The 21,812-nt window shown below is 35.0% G+C and overlaps 3 protein-coding genes across 20 annotated transcripts; 2 read left to right on the plus strand and 1 right to left on the minus strand.

Moving 5' to 3' along the window:
• The first annotated feature begins 564 nt into the window (after positions 1 to 564).
• Positions 565 to 1,353, plus strand: LOC120073547. The gene is made up of 2 exons (XM_039026381.1): positions 565 to 792; positions 912 to 1,353. The coding sequence occupies exons 1-2, from the start codon at positions 685 to 687 to the stop codon at positions 993 to 995; spliced, it is 192 nt and encodes a 63-aa protein (XP_038882309.1). The 5' UTR covers positions 565 to 684; the 3' UTR covers positions 996 to 1,353.
• A 2,690-nt stretch (positions 1,354 to 4,043) lies between these two features.
• LOC120090782 lies at positions 4,044 to 9,428 on the plus strand. 18 transcript variants are annotated; one of them, XM_039048511.1, is made up of 8 exons: positions 4,044 to 4,498; positions 5,106 to 5,311; positions 7,628 to 7,686; positions 7,864 to 8,014; positions 8,254 to 8,283; positions 8,374 to 8,492; positions 8,583 to 8,660; positions 8,806 to 9,040. In XM_039048511.1, the coding sequence occupies exons 2-6, from the start codon at positions 5,213 to 5,215 to the stop codon at positions 8,398 to 8,400; spliced, it is 366 nt and encodes a 121-aa protein (XP_038904439.1). In that variant the 5' UTR covers positions 4,044 to 4,498; positions 5,106 to 5,212; the 3' UTR covers positions 8,401 to 8,492; positions 8,583 to 8,660; positions 8,806 to 9,040. The 18 variants fall into 18 exon arrangements, 6 of the variants coding, with proteins under 6 accessions (XP_038904439.1, XP_038904438.1, XP_038904435.1 ...); XM_039048507.1 differs by lacking the exon at positions 8,806 to 9,040 and adding an exon at positions 9,295 to 9,428 and having other exon boundaries at positions 4,054 to 4,498; positions 7,864 to 8,157; XM_039048498.1 differs by having other exon boundaries at positions 4,054 to 4,498; positions 7,864 to 8,157.
• LOC120090777 (transcription factor MYBS1) lies at positions 9,212 to 11,480 on the minus strand. Its single transcript, XM_039048487.1, has 2 exons — positions 9,985 to 11,480; positions 9,212 to 9,800 (listed from the first exon to the last, which is right to left on the minus strand). Exons 1-2 carry the CDS (start codon positions 10,434 to 10,436, stop codon positions 9,323 to 9,325), a joined length of 930 nt encoding a protein of 309 aa, XP_038904415.1. The 5' UTR covers positions 10,437 to 11,480; the 3' UTR covers positions 9,212 to 9,322.
• Between the last annotated feature and the right edge of the window lie 10,332 nt (positions 11,481 to 21,812).

Here is a 21,812-nt window from a genome sequence, read left to right on the forward strand (position 1 = left end):
AAAAAAATTGTAATTGAATTAAATTTATCATAATTAACTAAAATAACATGAACTGACATTAAACTTTTTATTTTTTTTAATATATAACATATGTAAATCTTATATTAAGATGATGTTTACCAATCTATAATGAAAATGGATGTAATCGTAATAAGATTCCATTGATAGATCAACCGTAATGAGCTACAATTGCAAACATAATTGGATTGTATTTTATCACATTTTACTTAAAATTATGAATCTGTCACATTTATTATTATTGTTATTGTTGCATTTTAGGGTCAAATGACAATGATAACAATAATGGTAACAATAAATGTGACATATTCGTAATTCTCATACTGTAGCAGTAACAATAACGGTAGCAGTAACGATATTGACATTATTTCAAAATGCAACAATATGGGTATAGGACACAAATAAACAAAGTCAAACTTAATCAAATTTGGCCTACTTTTTAGATTAGCATTCATTTATTATGTTTTTCCAAGTGGAAATGTGGTCTAAGTTCAATTTCCACCTTGAACATTGAAGAATAAAATAAATAAATAAATAAATAAACCAAAATCAGGCGGAGTCGGATTGGCGGATCACGAGGTCCATGACCATATCCATACCCATACCCATACCTCACGTGTCTCTACAGTTCAATTTGAGAAGAAAGGGATCTGTGAATTTGGGAAAATGATCGGCAGTTCTCGTAAATGGGCTTATATGCGGATCATCGCCGGCACCATCGTGGGCGGCGTTCTTGGCTTCTATGTAATGCACCGCGTTGAACTGGGCTATAAGGTAAGCCCACTTCTCTTCAATTTGAGATCTAAAGAAAAAGTTGAAGGTTGTGTGTGGTATGATTGCGGATTTCTTTTCTTTGCATTTTTGTTTTGATTTGCTTTTCGGGGCCGATGCAGGAGAAGATGAAAGAGAGGTTAAAACAATACGAAAACGAACTGAAGAAGAAAGAGCAAATGAAAGAACTTGAAGACTCGCTATAGTGTGAGTGTCGTACATTTGTCTTAGTTGGATGTTCTGATTTTACAGAGCCAAGATTGAAGTTCGAGTGTTTTCTGCATCGACTTTAGAAATTGACAGCATAAGAACACTCCAACTTGTTGCCTAAAACATTCCATATCAATTAGGGCACTGGAGTATAGAACTGGATTTGGAAATGAAGTAGTGTAGGCTGAAAAGAAGAGAATTGGGTTGAAATTTTGTTTCTCATGTCTAAAATTTTTTCATTGATTAGCGGCCTATGTGTTTTGTTATGTGGTTACTGATTAGTTTATGATTGATTCCTTTGGACTTCCCATATGATTAATGTCAAGCCCTTTACCTTGCTGTCTTTTGTGCTTATATGATTTTTGATTTTGTACATTGATGTGAACTCCAATTCTTGAAGAAACACTTTGATTAGAAGAATTTATTAGGTCTGGCTGTCACAACATGGCTGACAATTTTTCACCATTGGATGTGGAGAGAAAGAAGTGCTTTAAATTATATATAGTGGTTATTAGGTAGCGAGCATATTATTGAATCTACATCAAATGATTGGCTTTTAGAACCCACGGGTAGGTTTTTGAGAAAGAAGTCTATGCTTTATGGGGCCTTTTAGCTGTATTTTTTTGTCGGAAGGCGGAGGAAAATGTGGATCACCTTCTTTGGAGTTGTTAGTTTGCGAGGTCCGTGTGAAATTGTTTCTTTCATGAATTTGATCACGAGTGTTAGCTTGCCAGAGAGATGTCTGGTAGACGACTTTATGGTTTGCTAGGATGTATGCTTTATTGTGAGATATATGGGGGGAGAGGAACAACAAAGTGTTTAGAGGTGTGGAGAGGGATTGTGGTGACGTTTGGTCCTTGGTGTGGTTTCAATTTTGAATACTTTTTGTAATTATTCTTTAGCTAGCATCTTACCTGGTTGGAAGCTCTTTCTTTAAAGCCTAGTTAGCTGATGGACTTAACAGACCATGGTCATGTATGTGATGGGCTTTATCTTGGTTTATGACAACAGGTTTGACAGTTGATAAATCATGAAATTCTTTCTTGCTTAGTGTGTTTGGTTTAAGTGGTTAAATCTGTTCTTCCCTGCTTCTTGAGTGATCGGTTGCCAAAGCAAAGCTGCTGTGGTTCCTATGGTCCTTATTTGTTCTTCAACATCTTAATCAATGTTTAAGATTGTTTTTCTACTTCTTGTTTAATTTTTGTTTGAGAAGCAGAGATCTAGACACTATAACGGATCCACTTTCGTCTCCTGTGTTCAAGTGGGTTAGGTGCATCAGTAGAGTTTCATTGAGAACTTCACTGTGTTTCTTTCAATTAGTCATCTTACACGCAGAAGTCAGAACAAAATTTGTTGCTTTAAATGTGGTTGGCCAATAGTTTTTGTTAAGTTTGGATTTGTAAAGGTGGACAGTGACTTCTTTCTCCTCTATCTATCTAGTAGAGTCACTGGTTAGTAAAGCAGTTTTATAGGTTTCGTAGCGTTTAGTAGTTCTAGGGATAGTTAGCCACAAGAATCTACTAAGCTAACCATCTGATCTAAGTAGTAGCATCTCAACTCAAAGTCTTTTATGCCCGCAAAAGGAAAGAGTCTCTATCTACACAGTTAGCTGCCCCTACTTTCTTTGGGATATTGCAATAACTAGGTTGGCTCCTAGGCTAAAGCAACGGGACAACAGGCGATGTTATCAGCGATGCCTCGCCGCATGGACTTTCCTCTGGGCTCTGGAATGGAAGAATTGGGCCAACAAAGAATTTCACGGAACTTTTCGCTATTGTGACTCCTATTAGCTATACTGCAATAAGTCTAGATTAATGTAGTGTATGTTTGTATTTGTATCATGTATTAGAAATTTCACTTTTTAGGTGTAGGTAATAAAAAAACAAGGTTCAAGTTTCAGGTTTTTTTTTCTTCTTTTTAAATAATAATTATCATTATTATTTTATTAATGATGACTGAAATAGGTATGGATGCAAATTTTATAAAATATTTGAAAGTCTAGGTATAAAAAATTGATTAAATTTCACAAAATACTGGGTAGGTCAAAATTTTGATTTTTTTTAACCAACTGAACTTAGAAGATTTCATTTTAGTCCTTGAGCTTTGAGATTATTTCAAAAAGTATTCTCATTCAGTTTTTTCTTGAAATGAAGGACATAAATTAATGAGTCAAATCAGTTGTAAAAACACAAACAACATAATTTTTGCAGCTCAATTTTAACTATCGGAAAGAATAAGGTGGTGGTTGCTATCTATATTTACATTTAGGTATTCTATAAACTGTAAATATATCGAAAACTATATTGTTATTTTAATTATGTGTACATTCATTCTTATTCCTAATTTAAAGATTAAGAAATGAGTAAAAAGACAAATGCACACTTTTAATCAAGAGAGGAGAAAGATCTAAAAGATCTGGATTCACCTGCAAATGAGAGGTGACTAATGATATGAATTTTAAAATTAAACCCTGATAATTCAAATCAAGACAATCTATATATAAAAAAATAATAATAAATAAAACCAAAGAACATATGTTCATAGAAATATTGAGTTCTCATTATTTTTTTAAAATTGCAAAAACAAAATGCTCAAAAAAATATATTCAAATTAGTAATTAAATATTTTACAATTTTTAGCAAAAAAAATATTTAAAGATTTTTAACAATTTTTTTAGAAGAACTGTTAGTGATTGATTTTTTTTAATTGTAAAAAAAATTAGTAATTAAATATTTTACATTTTTTAGCAAAATTTTTTTTACGATTTTTCAATTTGTTTAGAAGAACGATTTTTAAACCAGTTAACCTGCTCCTTATTTATAAATATTTACATTAGTTATATTTCATTATTATTTGGTAAGTTCTATGAATCTTCATAAATTATGCATTATAATGAAAATATTATTCACTTCTCATATCAATATCAAATAAAAATATAGATGAAAATATCGACATGTCGATATTATAATATTAACTAAGAATATAGTTAATGTTTTATAAAACATGTACTACCAACTTGAAAATGAAAAGGATCATAACTACACAAATTCGTTGGATCTATTTTGAATGATGAGATTCGATTTGCCACCATGTATGTTAGAAGGAAATGCCAAGTTGAAAATGGAAAAGTAGGGCTCACATTTTGATATTCCAAATTTACGCTTCCCAGAAGTTCCCAATCATTACACACCGTTTCAACTCAGCGGTTCACCCTACCCGCCACCGCCACTGCCACTCTCCTCTCTTTCCTTTCTTTTTCTTTGTTCTCTGGTTAGGCAGCCATTGTTGTGAACTCCGTCACTTCAGTTTACTTCCCCCCCTAAAACCTTCCTACCAACTCTTACCTTTAAAAGAAATGATATCAGTGGTTTCGTGGGTTCCTAAAGGGGCTTGCAAGCCTCTTCCAGTCCTGGAAGTTCCTCCCACCAATAAATCTTCCTACCAACTCTCCACCGTTATTCTGCTTACAGTCTACATGATGAACACTCGTGGGCTTTTTGTGAGCTTTCCTTTTTTTTTCTTATATATATTAAATCTTGTATTCTTTCTTTCTTTCTTTTTTCTCTCACATTAAAATATTCTAAATCAACGCACTTGATCAGACAAATTGTACCACTTTGGATCATTTCATTCAATCGAAATTGTTTCTTATCCTTATATACGTGTGTGTATATATATATTCTTGTGGGTTAATTTAGAACTTGAATAAAATTATTCATTTAGCAGGCTTTTTGAATTATTGCCCCCAGCAACAACCTTAATTTTACCACTTCTATTGACTATTTCGTCCACTTGGCGTCAGGGAACTTTATTTCGGTTGGTTCAATGGAACCTTCCATCGAGTTATGAGACCTTGACATTGTAGGTTTATATGGATTATATGTGACTTCAAGTCCGTTTGGATTGACTTGATAAAAAAGTGTTTTTCAAAAAAATTATTTGATTTTAATACACTTGAACAACCATTTTGAGTGGTTGCCAAACGCTTCAATTTCTTTCAAAATGACTTATTTTTTAAATTAAACACTTGAAAATGTATTTCAAACATACCCTACATCTTGTAACAAACACGTTGTAATAATTTCTCCTTTTTTATGTTTGTCTAGATTGACGAGCTGCTACCATGTGTGGAGTTAGGTGGAATTGTTGAGAAGAAGAAGGGAATTATTTCTCCTTTTTTTATGATCCACTGTTAATTTTCCCTATAACAAACATGAATATACTAGCTAGTGCAAGTGCTGGTAAGCAAGTCAAGATTTGGGACATATCTACTGCACAATGTGATGTAACTATGCAGCATCAAACAGACAAGGTAAGAATCTCTGTTGCATTGATATTTTAGTAGTCTAAAAGTCGGTTCATGTAATTGTACTGAAGGTCTAAATTGGTTCCTTAAATTGTTCTCTATCCAAAGGTGTGTGGTCCAAATTGATTTCCAGTATTCACCTTAGCTTATGTTTTCTGTATCCGAAGCTTACATGAACAACAAATGCTGCCTTGTATATACTCATAAGCTCATTTTGTACGACGCAGTGCACATGCATCTTTGTTCTTGTTAAAATACATCTTTTTTTCTGTTCAATTATCTTTTATGGTTTTTATTAAGCCTAATAGATGAAATTAAAGTTATTAGGATAGGTGGCTTACCTAGTGTTTTAAAGGCTCTTAGGCCTATGCCTAGAGGAGGTAAACTCTAACTTAACTTACGTTTTATTTGGGCCAGAGGACTTAAAGCCTTTACACCTCGTGTAATGATTAGGTCAATGATATTAATTTGCCTCATTCTTCTTTGATCTTCCTCCATCAAATTCCAGTAATCTAGAAATGGCCGCAAGACTGTCATACATATCCTGCCATTGTCTTCTTCGTGTCCTTGCCTCTATGGTTTATGAATACATCGTAAGGCTTTGCAATAGACCTTTGCTTGTTCCCGTCTGAGCTATAAACTGACTTAGGCAAACAGTTCATCATTTTTTAAATATAGTAAAGTGTTGATATAATAAAATTTACTCTAACCTATTGTCTTTAGCTTTTGAGTAAATTGGAGCTTTACATGGTATCAGAGTAGGAGGTCCTGTGTTCAAACTCCTGTAATGTCATATCCTTTCCCATTAATATTGATTTCCACTTGTTAGGTCTTCTACAAATTTTCAAGCCTACAACTAAGGGGAGTGTTAATATGTTAATATAATTAAATTTGTGATAACCCATGGGTGATTTAACAATTTGTATTATTATTTAAATGTGAATCAAGTAACAAAGTTGGTTAAGATATGTTATGAATAAAAAGTCAATTTAGATTGAAATCTAATTTTAATTGTTTCTTTAGTTCAAAGTTTTTTTTTTTTCAAAAAAAGATGAAGTTAATTCAAATATTTATAATTAGGTTATATTGGTGTGTGTATATTCTTTAGATAATTTTTTTAAAATTTAAGATGGGAAGAGTCAAGAGAGATTAGAGATAAGTTTTTTAGATTTATATTTTTTAATTTAAAATGTGGTCATTATTTAAAATTAAAAAAAAAAAAATACTCCAAAAAGTGTCAGGGACCTTTCAAACCTATGCTTGAAACTCGGTACACAGACCAAGTGCACACTTGGAGACTAAAAGATAACTTTAAATAAATAAATAAATTTAGATGTGTATGACATATGATACTTTAAGATGGACAAAGGTTCAATTTTTCTTTTTACTTGATGGAAAGTATGGGGGAGAAGTAGAAGAATGGTGGAGGAATAGCAGAGAATGCTAGGAGAGAACGTCTGAAGTGGGAATATGGACAAAAAAAAAAAGGAAAATAAAAAACTCTAAATGCATGGATTTTCGCATCTAGGATAAGCACATTTTTTAATCAATAAAGCAGCCTTACCGTTCAACCCCAATGCGCTAGAAGGAAGAAAGTAAATTGTGTGGGGGTTGATGGGTGGGTGTGGAGGGGTTGTGGCGCATTAGGGAAGTTAGAGGGTAGAGGATATTTTGTGTTTGTAGAGCCGTTAGTGCGGGAGTGAACAAGGGAGTCGAGTGAGATAAGCAAATCTTGAGCAAATTGAAGGTAAAGCCTCTCAAAAGCTTGGAGGTCTTTGTGATTTCCCCTCGAAATTGTTCCCATAAAAGTTCTATCCTCTTCTTTTGTCTTGTATTCTTTCACTATATCAATATTAACTCGGAAGATGCCAATTTCTTTGACTTGCTGGAGGGTGTGCGGTTTTATGGGTTTTGTGAGGGCAAGCGGAATTGTAGGGTGTTTAGGGGTATTGAGAGAGAACATATTGAGCTTTGGTCCCTTGTTTGTTTCATGTTTCCCTTTGGGCTTCGATTTTGAAGACCTTTTATAATTATTCTGTAGGTGTGATTTCTCATAGTTGGAGTCCTCCCTTTTTTGTGAGGTGGTTTTTTTTGTATGCCTTTATATTGTTTCATTCTTTCTCAATGAAAGTCGTTATTTTCATTTTAAAAAAAAATGTTAACTTCGAAGAGTTTCATCATGAGGGTCTTTTAGCTTGTGAAAAGCATTCAAGCAATACAGAGGGACTCCTAGCTATATGCGTTACAAATATAAACTAACATCTGTGACTTTTCAACTTGGTGCCAAATATGATGTTTTGTTGATTATATTTTACTTTCCAGGTTCAAGCTGTAGCATGGATTATCATTCGTAACAATCTTTTGATTATTCAGTATTTTTGGTAATAAGAGATATTTTCTACTGAGGTTTTTGCACTTTCTTGTGGGATTATAATACTCCACCCCTCTCTCTCTCTCTCTCTCAGTTAATCTTCACATGATTTCTCATCATAGCTTGAATTTTCTGGTTTTATGTTTTTATGTAATTAAGAAAGATGCAAGAAACCCTTCCCATTCAGGTTAAAAGTGGCTAGTTACAGCAGATGTGGAGAGCTTGGCATGGGATCCACATACGGAGCACATGTTTGTGGTGTGTATTCCTGCTTCTTGCACAGATCTAGTTTTGAACATTCTTTTTCCTGGCTTCGCAATGCGCTCAATATTGTTCAGGTGAGCCTAGAGGATGGCAGAGTGAAAGGTTTTGACATCTGGAATGCCACCACAGAGACTAGCTCTGAATCAAAAGCAAGTTTTACTCTCCATGCGCATCAGAAATCTGTGTCTCTGTTTCTTACAATCCCTTGGCACCTAATGTACTTGCTGTTCTTTTATTCTGTTTCTTGCTCAACTCCCCCCTTCCTCTCCTCTCCCTTGATTTCTAACTTCTGTTTGTCTGTACACTTCTCCAGCTACTTGCAACTGGATCTACTGACAAAATGGTAATTTATAGTCCCTTTATATTATTGCTGAAATGCTTTTTAGATTATTTAAAGAAAGATATTTGTGTCATTGACTCAAATCTTGTGCAGGTTAAATTATGGGACTTCATGAAATGACCCAGTTTTCTGATTGTTGTTGAAAATACAATCCCTTGGCACCTAAGTCCAATAATGAACCTTCATGTGTGGCATCCACAAATCTTAAAGCAGTTAAGTAATATGATTTCCGTGGTTAAAGTTATGCACATAGCATGTCGTGGACTTCTAACAATCATTTCTTTATGTTCTAATTGTTTCAGGGAGCTGTGTTTTTGGTTTCCTTCTCCGAATATTGTCCCTTTTTGCTGGGTATTGGAGGCTCCAAGGACAAATTGGAGGTGAGTATATAATGTTTAGATGTATATTCATTTTCATTGAAGTGGTTTCTGAAATATTTAAGGCCTGTTTTAAAAGTAGACACTATAAGCCTAATTTTAAAAAACAGAAAATAAAATGGTTATTGATAAATAAGTGGTTTTGCAGGCGTAGAATACACTATCTGATGCTGCAGTCTCTCGGAAGTTTGGAAAGTATAGGCAGCGGATATCTTAAATTGTGAATTGACTGAGTTATAACAAATATAGTTGAGAAATTGTGTTTGTGTAGTTAGTTTTGCGATCTTATTTTGTGTTTGTATTTGATGGTGAATGCCCACCGTGGCGTCAAATTCAGAAATGTTTTTTTGAAAAATTAATGCATCCTTGGAGCTCTTGACCAATGCTCGCATTTCATTGAAGTTAGTTATATTATCAAAACATTGGTGAAATTGGATTCCATATTCATAACTCGTCCTTGAAAGGTTGAAAAAGGTCAACTTTTCAGATCTCTCTCTATTGGTGGTATATTCTCGTCACAACATGATTAGATGAATCACGGGTGAATAGAAAAGTTGAAAATGAACTTTATCCTTTGCTCTTCTTTGTTATGCCTCAAACTTCTTATTTTGATTTATGAATCCAAAAATCTGCCTAGAGAAAGGAAAGAAGGAAAAAAGTAATTGTCATTGGTGCATTGGTGGAGGTGCCATTGGATAAGCAACTGGCATAACATAAGGAGGATGGGGATGGATTCCATGAGGAAGCATCACCGGAGTGCCAACTGCCGATGCCATGTGCCCTGGAGGAGCTGCCACTGGATGGCCAACAGGTGCCCCATACATGCCTATTCCTGGTAGATGCTGCTGAGGCCGGTGCTTCCCTGGTGGCCCCAAAGCCGGCGGATTACTCTGGTTCGTGCCATTTGTTTGGTGGCCAGTGATTGGAGCTTGATGGGACATGACATCGCCACCACTGCCATTATTAACTGAGGTTATGTCATGAATACTTGATCTTCTTCTATCTCTGTTCATTGAGTTCAATCGTATGAAATACTTCTGTGCATGACTGGCAACTTGTGTCGGTGTCCTGGATATAACAAAGTTTCTTGAAATGCTTCTCCAATCCCCTTTCCCAAACTTGTCTAGACCCAGTAGAAATAACCTGAAAATAGCAATAGTTAAGAATCTCTCTCATTCTGTACTGCATAATGAATCTATGTCAATATCACACATCACACGGAACACAAGAACAAGTCTTTTCTTTTCTTAATATCTAAATTGATTGATAAATTGTATAGCTCTCTATGAAATGACCCAGTTTTCGAAGTTGTTGAAAATACACAAACCTGTGTTCTTCCTCTGTCCATGGGATTCCTTTCCTTCTTTCTTGTTCAGACCTGGATCCGCCCTTTGTGGCATGGGCAGACGAGTCGTGGGAAAGCCCAGAAAACCCACTTCCAATACCAGAATTGGGTCTTTTATTACTATCAGAAGCTCCATGAGGATGAAGATGATGATCCCTCTCCTTAGTGGAAGCATTCATTGTTTCTTCTCCAACAGAAGAAGCATAGTTAGGAATAGGAATTTGGCCTGCCTCAATAGCACTGACATCTTCCACCAGCATTTGGTAGTGCTGCTTCAAGTCTTCCATGTTCTTGCTTGGAACCATGGAAGCAATCTTTTCCCACATCTCTTCTGAGCCCTTACTCCCTTCCAATTCTTCAGCCCAATGTGTGGCTATAGCATTTTCAAATGCTTTATCTTCTTCGTTGGTCCAGGCAGCTGATCCAGTTGACATGGTTGCCCTTGCCCAGTGATGTTATTCGAAACTGGAAATGGTTGGGGAATAATGGATTAAATCATTACTGAATTGTTTTAGTTTTCTGGGGGCAAGAGTCTGGTTTGGGGCAAAAGATAAAAAGGAGAGAGAAGAGTGGAATGTGGTGTAGGGCAAGGGATGGAGGTGAGTGGTGAAACTATCAATTAAGAGAGGACCACTTTTTGGGAGTTGAAGTGACATGTTCTTTGTCATCTTCATACCCCATCAATAATCATACTTGCAGAAAATTTAGACAGAGAAAAAGAGAGAGAGACTTTTTGGCCAGACATCATCAATCATAGAGTAGGTAGTGAGAATCTTAAAAGAAAAACACATATTGAACAGTAATTTTTGTAACTAAAGAAGCTCTCTCTGAAGTCTGAAAAAACCCATTCTAGTAAAGTACTGATGTCATGATCAGTGGAGGCGGCCTGGGGAAGGGGTCAAGGTTTAGGTTAAGGTTTTAATTGCCTCATCATAATATACATGAATAATCTTTCAGATGAAACAGAAACCAAAGCTACAAGCAATTTCCAAGCAAGAAAAGGCCTGAAAGTCGATCTCTTGGCAAGTGGATTTTGTTATTCCAAATGCTGTATAAACATATGCAATCTGATTACATAATAATGTTGATGAAAATGAGCTTTCTGTTTTCTGTCTCTAATCAGCATTCTGTGTCAGCCACGGTTTTGTAAATTTACAGGTCAGTCAGGAGGGAGGCTGAAGCTGCTGAAGCTGAAATGTGTATGGCTATCGCTATACGTGGTCTATTCTCCACTTCAAGTTTTTGACCCCAAACCTTCACCGCACAAAATATTCAAGGATCACGTCCACCTCTTTGATAGTGACAGAAAGAGAGAGGAGTGATAGGCCTACTTCTTCCTCTTTTTATTTATATATTTTTTTTAAAATTGTAAAAATTCACGATGGTAATTCTAATTATACTTTTAGAGGATGTTTAACCCACTGGCTTCGTAAGTCTGACATTGAATACCATAACTTTGGATTTATCAATGAACTTCATCTTGCAACTATGCACCCCAAATATACTTCTTAAGTACAAACATATTAACTTTAAATTTCATAAGCATTAAAAATTTGACCCTCAGACACCAACTTAATGAAAGGATCTTTTGAAATGGTATCCGATGCTTATTATATATTTCAGTGAGCAATTTGTTTTTTCATCTTTTTTTTTTTTTTCACAATCCGAAATCGACCAATACTTTTCACATTTTATATTGCCTAACCAACCGGTTTTAGGTTGAACCAATAGGGCAATTTTGGTCTGTTTAAGCAATATTTTCGTTTTTCCTTGCACCTCTAGAAATTTGGCTTCCAAATCATAAATATTGGACCTTTAAACTTGTACAATTTGAGTGTTTAAATTAAGCATTTATATAAATTTGAGAACTAAACTTTTACCCTTAGAGGATATTATTATAACTACACCATATTGTTTGGGGCGGTTTTTGCAATCTTTCCCTTATTTATTTTTTTTTTATTATAATTTTGTTTTATTTTGAGGCCATTAGAGCCTAGAGACCTACTTGGTTTGGATATTACAATTTGATCAACAAATGCGTTCACAATACCAAACTTTGTCTCCCAGATATCAAACTTTAGTTTTTAATGGTTTAGTTCTATACTTCCAAATTTATAATAATTTAGGCTCCTTTGGTGATTATTTCATTTTTTAAAAATTAAGTCTATTTCTTTACCATTTCTTACAATGATTTGTATATTTCTTAAATACAATGATTGAATTCTTAGCCAAATTTCAAAAACAAAAACAAGTTTTTAAGAACTACCTTTTTAGTTTTCAAAATTTGACTTGTTTTTTAAACTGTTCAATAAAAGTAGATAACAAATGAAGAAATTTGAAGGTGAAAGTAGTGTTTAATTTTCAAAAACAAAAATGGTTGCCAAACAGGGTCTCGATATTTGAACATTAATAAATATCAATTTAATCTTACACATTTATAATTTGTAACAATTTAATCCCTATCCTTAAACATCTTATTAAGATTTAATGAAATTTTTACCCATATTGATTGATTAATTGATCAAGAGTCAAGTTTGTTTTTATATCATAAATGCTAAGTTATTACATAACCAAAATTGACAACAAAGTTTGATGAGATTTTCATGGAAGGAACTAAATTCTTACAAAATTGAAAATATAAAGATTAAATTGTTACAAATTTATAAGTATGTAGACTAAATTGTTATATATTAATGGTCAATGGTTAAATTATAACAAATTTGAAAATGTAGGAACTAAATCGTTATCAATCAAAGTTCAAGAACTAAATTATTATTTCAAAATAACTTCATGGATTAAAAGTGACTTTTAACTTATTAAGAATGTGGAGATGAGAAATCGAATCATTGAATGAGAGAGATGATTTCAATGGTATAATTAAGTATATATTTGTTATTTATTAGGTCAAAAGATTTGAATGCTCTAACCTCATAGATTGAGCTGGAAAAAGAAAAGTTACAAACGTTTATGTTCAAAGTGTTTTTTTTTAATCGATCTAAATGCAACTCGATGGATAAAAATAATTACCATTTTAAAAGTCGATAGTTAGTCTCTTACCTTCACAATTAATGAAGTAAAAAAAAAAACGTTTAAAAGAATTTTTCACAATCTCAAGTATATAAGTAGTCTTTCTCTTGAAATCGAAATATGCTATAGGTGTTGTTTATATAGAATATTATAGTAATAAAATGATCATTCTTTGACTTAAAGAATCATCCCAACTCGATTGAAAACAAAAATATCTTTTTAGAAAAAAATCAAGTTCTGCTTCCGTGTTTTTATTGTATTACTTTTTATTTATATATTTTTTCACATTTACTCTCGCAGAATCGTCTTGAAAATATTTTTTTTTGTGGTTGGAGAGAATTGAGTCATTGCCAAAGAGATGTTTGCATAAGGCTAAAATTGTCTTTTACTTTGCTAATAAATTTCGAAGTGGTAGTACTTTACAAACAATAATGATCTAACTTTAATAATTAACTTACAGTTTGGTTATATCTTTTAAAAAGAGAAGTGTGATTCATAACAAACTAATTAATTGCAACTTTTAAAATACATGTAGTTAAAAAAATGTAGATCTGCTAAAAATAAGAGTACACATTCTTATTGGCATTAATTATTTTACCAAATGTGGACAAGATTTACTCTTTTTACCATTAATAATAGAAAGTAGCAGTTCAACAGCTACGAGGAAAGGCTTTTTTTAAAAAAAATTTGAAGCAAAATAAAAAGAAAAAACAAACAAACAAACAACTGCTGATGCTCAGAGAACAGAGTCCTCAGTGGATTCTTTATCTTCTGTTACCAATGGCAAATGCCAGGGTCTTCTCCATATGTTTCAACTTCATCTTAATAAGGCAAAAGATGAAGCTGCACAATCTAATAAGGCTGAATCATCCAAGCCATCTACTGATCATGTTCCAAGTGCTACTCTTACGTTATCTACTTTCAATTCAAATTTTTGGATCATTGAATGGCGACAACGGCACATATTTGTTTTAACAAACGGTTTATTTCTCTTAACCCTGTTATGGACTCTATTGTTTCTTTGCCTAACCAAACACACATTTATGTGTAGATGGCTGTGAGGTCTGATGCTGAAGTAGTGATCGATCTCAATTTTCTGTTTTCACAAAAATTAAAATTGCAGAAACCTAGTTATGCATTCTAAAGGAGAAAATTTAATTTTACCTTCTTGAAAAGGTTAGAGAAGAATTTAAGATTTGCTATACTAAGCTTTGAAGACAAAATCTTCACAAATCCCTTTGAAGACACAAAATCTTCACGAATTCCTTTCGATCGATCACGAACTCTTAGAGACCCCCAACAATGAGACCTCACCACAAGAGTGTGTGGGGTTTTTTATAGATAATTTAGGGAAGGAGAGATTATTTTTTAGAGAGATGAATGTTCGGAGGATTTTTTTTTAGTATATTAAAGTCAAGAAGAAGATCTTAACTTTCCATCTCACGATCAAACATGAGAAAATCATGGGAGGGAGTCATTCAAATCATGCCTTTAATTAAATTTAAATAAAAATTAATTTTGAATTGAATTAATATAATATAAATTAATAGTAACTCACTTATCATATTATATACGTTATACTATATGTTATGTCGAATATAACATAAAACTTATAGCGTATATTATATCAAATAAAATATAACCTATGGTTTGAAATTCTCTCATTAAATTTATGGAATTTAATATGAATCAAATTCATATTAAATTTAACCTATAATATTTATATGAACCCAATTCATATAATTAAAATTTGAATTATATTCAAATATTTATTTTCTCTCAAATAAACTTTATATTATAATATATCAAATACATCATTCCAATTATATCACACATAATTAATTTAAATTAATTATATCATATATAATTAATTCTCTTAATTAATTTCAATAATTCAAATTGAACCAAAATTAATCTGATTCTCAATAATCCCAGTTGAGCTACCAGCAGGACCTTATGGACCTACAGTGGACCAATAGTTTGAATCTCCAATGGTGCTTGGGTTGGTTAATTAACTAAATTCTTTTAATTAAATACTCAATTTCTATTAACTGTCAGTCATTCCACTAAATATCGACAGTTGCACTCTTCGTACTACAGATATATTTCTGTCCATTGGATATAACCAATCAACGGTGTGATGACCCTTCGCAAATTACTCATGAGTAAAATTGGGCCAAAATTACTATTTTGCCCCTGTAATTACATCTAACTCCTAAATACCACTCATCCCTCTAATGAACAATAAATCATTGTCCAACTATGACCAGACCACTCTCAAGCCAAGAGAGGGTGTGGCGCCACATTGTTTAAGCCCTGGAATCAACCCTCAAGGAAGAAATTTATCTACTTACCCCGACATTAGGGAATGAGTAAATTCCGTCTTGTGTAGCTGTGTTCCTAGCTCCCTAATCAGACGAATCCCAAAAATGGTAGACATATTGAATCGGCAAACTGGCCACTCTCACCCATACAAATCAAAGGATCGCCTTCATTGGCAAAAGTTCATAACTCAATCAGGATTCAAGTCATGCCACCTATGGTCATCCTAGTGAACTGGAAGTCTCTACTATTAACAGTGTGATATAATGAGACTATTCATTTTCGTGGTCTGGTCTTATACGAACCCTTTTGTATAGAATACCCTCGCTCACATGTCTCCACATTAGAACTTTACAACAATTGTAACATCTATAAAGCGAGTCATATTCGTAGTTTCACAAGGATAAAGTACCCAACCTTATCTATCTACTACAGATCGTTCAGGTTATTATTTAAACATGATCCACCTGTATGTCTCCACACACATGTTTAAGCTACAAAAGATAACCTTGGATGTTTGTTTATTGGTTTTGTGGGTTAATGCTACTAAATGTTAAATAAAATACCTTCGATTTTATTAAATAAATAAATTGTTTGTACAATACAATTACAAACTACAACACCCACAAGATTTATGACATCAACCCCAACAATCTCCCACTTTTCCTAAAGCTAGTGGGGTGTACATCATAAAAGTCATACTAATACAAAAGTATACAAAACAATAAACTAGGGCATAAAACGCGTCCAGTACAAAATCTCCCACTTGCTTTAGATTAGATGTGACATGTCCCGTAGACTAGGGTGGAAACAGCTCGGTTCGATTCGTTTCAGTTAGGTGGTCAAATCGAGCAAACCTAATTTTCTAATATGTGAAATCAAACCAAACCGCATATATGCAATTTGGTTCGATTTTAAATTTGTTTTGGTATTTTTAAAAAATCTATGTTATATTTTATTAACTAAAAAATGGTTTGGTTCGGTTCGATTTTAAATTCGGTTTTGTTCTTTAAATTAAAAATCAATTCTACTTTACTCTTTTTTAAATATATACATATATATATGGAAAAAACAGTTCGGTTCAATTTCAAATTCGATTTTCAAAATTGAAACCGAACCGAAACGAATTTATTCGGTTTCAAAATTTCTTCAAACTGGACCGAGCCATATTTTTTAGTTTCGCTGATTTTTCGGTTCGATTCAGTGTGGTTTTTGCAGTTTGAATGGCCACTTCTACCCTAGACCCATACTCTGCAGGTAATCCTCAAACACTTTAGCCGTGAGAGCCTTCGTAAATGGATCAGTAATATTGTGCACTGAAGTTATCTTCATGATAATCACGTCTCCTCGATGCACAATCTCTAGAATGAGATGATACTTTCGCTCTATGTGCTTCCTGCGTTTGTGGCTTCTAGGCTCTCGAGAATTAGCCACAGCACCATTAATATCATAATAAAGAGTGATGGGCTTTGACATGTCTGGAACCACTTCTAGATTAGTAAGGAATTTTCTGAGCCACACAGCTTCCTTGGAAGCTTCACAAGCTGCTACGTACTCAGATTCCATAGTAGAGTCAGCAATGCACCTCTGCTTGGTGCTCTTCCAGACTGCAGCCCCTTTGTTAAGAGTAAACACTGATCCTGAAGTAGAATACCTAGAATCTCTATTAGTTTGGAAATCAAAGTCCTATCCTGTAAAGATCAAATCCTTAAATTCATACACGAGCATGTAGTCCCTCGTTCTTCGAAGATACTTGAGGATGTTTTAACGGCAGTCTAGTGATCAAATCTTGGATTATACGGATATCTATTGACTATTCCCACTGGATAACAGACGTCAGGTCTAGTACATAACATTGCACACATCAGGCTACCAACAACCGATGCATAGGGGACCGTCTCATTTTCTCAACCTCTTGAGGTGTCTTAGGACGTTGTTTCTTAGACAACATAACTTCATGCTTGAAAGGTAGCAAACCTTTTTTAAAGTTCTACATCAACTTGACAAACATTTTGTCAATTTATGATGCCTACGACAAGTCCAACGTTTTGTTCTTTCAATATCTAAAGATTTAAATGCCCAAACTGTGCATCTCCCAAATTTTTCATTTGGAATTGGGTCACTAGCCAATCTTTAATTCTAGCCAGTACCTACATCATTCCCGATTAGTAGGATATCGTCTACATACAGCACAAGGAAGGCTATTGAACTGTTGATAATTCTCTTATGAACACAAGACTCATCAACATTCTGACCAAAGCCATAAGATTTGATCGCAATATCAAACCATATATTCTAAGATCGAGAAGCTTGTTTCAATCCATAAATGGACCAATTAAGCTTGCAAACTTTTTTCTTTTGACCTTGGGTTATTGAGTCGGCATTCTGGTCACTCTCACCCGTATAAATCAAAGAACCATCTTCATAGGCGGAGTTCACAACTCACTCAGGATTCAGGTCATGTCACCTATGATCATCCTGGTGAAATGTAAGTCTCTATTATCAACAGTGTTATATAATGAGACTAATCATTTCGTGGTCCGGTCTTATAGAAACCCTTTTTATATAGAATATCTCCAATCACATGTCTCCACATGAATTATCAGGATCAGATCATTTGTAACACTTTACAACAATTGTAACATCTACAAAGTGGGTTGTATTCGTAGTGTCACCAGGATAAGGTACCTAGCCTTTTCCATCTACTACAGACCATTTAGGTTATCACTTAAACATGATCTACCTGTATGTCTTTAAAGGAAATCGAACAAAGGATTTCCATGAGCAGCGGAAAGATCATTCCAAATTACAATCGTATATGAACTTTACAATTATAATAAAAACGGAAACATATAGTTATGCATAAATATAGAAATTACAACATGCTATACAAAAAATGAAGGACAAGATTGTACACACTTTTGTAGACTCATCTTCGAGTTCCTTGATCACGAACACTCGATCACAACAATATAGCAACCTATGAACGCTCGTCCAATACGACCGCTACACTGCACGAACACTACACACTCGAACTAAGCGATCGTTAAGGTCACGAACACCCCGAACACCACGAACAGCCTCCACAGAACCTTGACAATATCGAGTTGAGTGTGACACCACCAAGAAGGCTACCTTGGTATTCTCAGTATGAGAATCCAAAGGGTGGGCTCTATGTGGACTTGGTTTGAGGTAGAAAAATGGAGGAACCACAATCGTGTAAACGATTGAGCAAGTGGGAGATAGAAGAACCTATCGTATAGGTCGATACCCAATCATTTAGGAAAAGTTAAGCGATCGTCTAGAAAAAGCTATGTGATTGTTTAGCTCATTGCTTAGCTGAGTATCAGTTGCCTACTAACACTCCATGATCGTTTACCTTATCCAAGCTGCCGCTTAGTAAATCCTATTTACTTGACAACTTTCATGAGAATATTTCTGAGAGAGGAATTCTTAAAATTCACAAAATTCAACCTTGCAAAACTTACTGAAATTAGGAAAACATTTTTCCATTGATCTCACGATTACCATGAAACCACTAATAACCTCCCACTAAATTAGTTATTAAAGAAAAAGAGTTAATTATCCAATAATTAATATTATTATAAATATAAATGATAACCAACTTATCATACTACATTTAGAGCTTATAGTTTTAATATTTCATCTCATGAAACATATAAACCATAGCTCTTTTTCTATTTCATGATACTTAATGTAAATCTCATTTACATTAATCCTCCACTAGATGTATCTCATACATCATACTGATCATATCATATATGATCGAATTACCTCTTGTCAATTTGAACATTTCAAATCAACACCAAGAACTGATCCTTAACTGAATCCATTGAGCTACCAAGGGGACCTTATGGACCTGTAGCTCGAAGCTCCAACGGTACGTAAATAACTGACTAAACTCTTTAGTCACGAGATCCACCATCCATTAACTGCTAGACACTTCACTTAAGACCGACAACTGAACTATCCTTAACACAGATATATTATGCGTCCATCTTAACCAATCATCAGTGCGATAACCCTTCACAGATCGCTCGTAAGTACAGCTCGGCAAATAATCGTTATGCCCCTGTAGTTACATCTAATTCTTTAAGTACCACTGATCTCTCTAATGAACATAAGTCATAGTCCTACTTTGACTGAGACCTCTCTTCCAAAGGAAGTTGTGGCTACTATGCTCAAGCCCCAGAATCAACACTTAAGAGAGCAATCTCTCTACTTATCTCAGCTTCGGGAAAGGAGTGAATTCCTGTTGGGGTATTTAAGTTGACGGAAAGGTGAATTAGATATATTTGATGCGGGTTCTGTCTAAGGCTATAGTTTGTCTAAGTATGCGGGTTCCCTGCTTCAAGTAACATTACCCTATAGTTTGTCTAAGGCGGGTTCTGTTTAGGTTGGGGTATTTAAGTTGACAAAAACGTAACTCCCTTACCTAGGAACTTACCTGGAAAGGTGAATTAGATAGATTTTATGCATGCATGCAAGTTAAGGACAGTTCATTAAAATGTTTAAATGTGACTACTTGAACTTGTTCATATTTCATAGACAAATGTTGTTTATGAGCAGAGCTTTAAAAAGACAACTTAGACTAAAATCAGTAGTCGGATTGTCTAGGTTAATAAACCCCTGGGTAGAACATTCAGTGGGGGGTACTTGGGGCATAAGATACTTCACTTAAACTTTTCACGTTTCTCCTAAATAGTCCATACCGTGAGATCTACCCTCGGCCTCGAGGCACCTTTAGCGTGTCCTCTTAACGGATGGTGTTTGGGTAGGTCAATATCAAGGTGGATGGAGAGAGTGTTCATAGTAAGTGGGAGCGGGAAGTGTGACAACATATTCCTCGGTCTCCCTCGTTGGATTGAATAAAGTTACTGCGCATCGCCTCGAGGCACTCTGGGAGTGTACCCCTATTGGATGACAGTATTGCGCGTTTCTTTATTTGATTTCCTGTAAGAGGATAAGGTAACTTAGTCTCTTATCGTAATTTGTTTCTTCCCTACGGTGGGCTCATTAGGGCGGGACTCTGGTACTGAAAGCGAAGGGTCACACTTACGCAGAATTGTTAAAGGTTAACAGTTTTGGACCAAATAAATGGTGGTTGTTAGGTCCAGTTCCAAGAGTTGGTTCTGCCTAATGGTTGAGAATGTCTCATCCCAGCGAAGGGGCATATGATCACCCCACCGGTGACGTTTGTTCTGCCTCCCTAGGGTATCATTGCAAAATAGAAATCTTTCACTTAAGGTACTTAAAACTGTTTTGCAAAACTGATTGGTTAAAAGTGGTTTAGCAAAATCTAATAAAGTTTCGTTTGTATTTTCAGCAACAACTTTTTCAAAATGGCAACAGCCACGTTAGCTTTGTTATACGCCAAAAAATTAACTGGCGATAATTTCGCGACATGGAAATATATGATCACGACGATCCTAATCATCGAGGATCTCATGTTTGCTCTCACGGAGTCTTATCCTCCTATTTCAGCTCCAAATGCCACTCGAAATGTTCGAGAGGCATACGAACGATGGACAAGGGTGAATGAGAAGGTCGGAGCCTACATCTTGGCAAGTCTTTCTGAAGTTTTGGCCAAAAAACATGAACCTATGTGCTCAACCGTGAGATCATGGAGTCCCTGCGGGGGTTGTTTGGACAATCGTCTGAACAGCTTATGCAAGGGCTCTTAAATATATATTCAACTCCAAAATGGAAGAAGGCACCTCTATTCGTAAACATGTGCTTAACATGATGGTCCACTTCAATGTGGTGGAGTTGAATGGGTCTATCATCAATGAGAGCACCCAGGTTAGCATAATCCTGTATTCATTGTCAGAGAGCTTCCTGCACTTTGTTAGCAGTGTGATTCTTAACAAAGTGAAATATAACCTTACAACTCTCCTCAACGAGGAGCAGACCTACCAATCTTTATTGAAAAGTAAGGAGAGGAAAAAGGGCGAGGAAAATGTTGCTTCATCCTCTAAGACATTCTATAGAGGTTCGACCTCAGGAACAAAGTGTGCACCTTCTACTTCTAACTCTGCAAAGGGGAAGAAGAAGAAACCCGTAAGGGAAAAGGGAAGGCGCCTGCTAACCCACCGCCTATCGCCCCAAGAAGGCGTCCACCGGTTGAAAAGGGAAAATGTTTCCACTACAATCAGGATGGACACTGGAAAAGGAACTGTCCTCGTTATCTGAAAGAGGAGAAGGCAGCCAAGACCAATAAAGGTAAATATGATTTACTAGTTCTTGAAACTTGTTTAGTGGAGAATGATTATTCTGCCTGGATAATTGATTCGGGCGCCACTAACCACGTTTGTTCTTCTTTTTAGGGGGATTAGATCCTGACGACAGCTGAAGGCTGGTGAGATGACGATGCGAATAGGTACCAGGCACGTCATCTCAGTTGTGGCAGTTAGAGGGCTCCAGTTAGCTTTACAGAATAG

This window comes from Benincasa hispida, chromosome 1, assembly GCF_009727055.1.
Source record: "Benincasa hispida cultivar B227 chromosome 1, ASM972705v1, whole genome shotgun sequence".
Lineage (NCBI taxonomy): Eukaryota > Viridiplantae > Streptophyta > Magnoliopsida > Cucurbitales > Cucurbitaceae > Benincasa > Benincasa hispida.

Bases quoted from the DNA above. Each gene is read 5' to 3' on its own strand.
- LOC120073547 (XM_039026381.1), top strand. From the start codon at position 685: ATGATCGGCAGTTCTCGTAAATGGGCTTATATGCGGATCATCGCCGGC. The intron at 793-911 runs GTAAGCCCACTT...GGGCCGATGCAG, and splicing joins GCGTTGAACTGGGCTATAAG to GAGAAGATGAAAGAGAGGTT.
- LOC120090782 (XM_039048502.1), top strand. From the start codon at position 5,213: ATGAATATACTAGCTAGTGCAAGTGCTGGTAAGCAAGTCAAGATTTGG. The intron at 5,312-7,627 runs GTAAGAATCTCT...TTTACTTTCCAG, and splicing joins TGCAGCATCAAACAGACAAG to GTTCAAGCTGTAGCATGGAT. The intron at 7,687-7,863 runs GTAATAAGAGAT...CTTCCCATTCAG, and splicing joins TTGATTATTCAGTATTTTTG to GTTAAAAGTGGCTAGTTACA.
- LOC120090777 (XM_039048487.1), bottom strand. From the start codon at position 10,436: ATGTCAACTGGATCAGCTGCCTGGACCAACGAAGAAGATAAAGCATTT. The intron at 9,801-9,984 runs GTTTGTGTATTT...TGCTATTTTCAG, and splicing joins TGGACAGAGGAAGAACACAG to GTTATTTCTACTGGGTCTAG.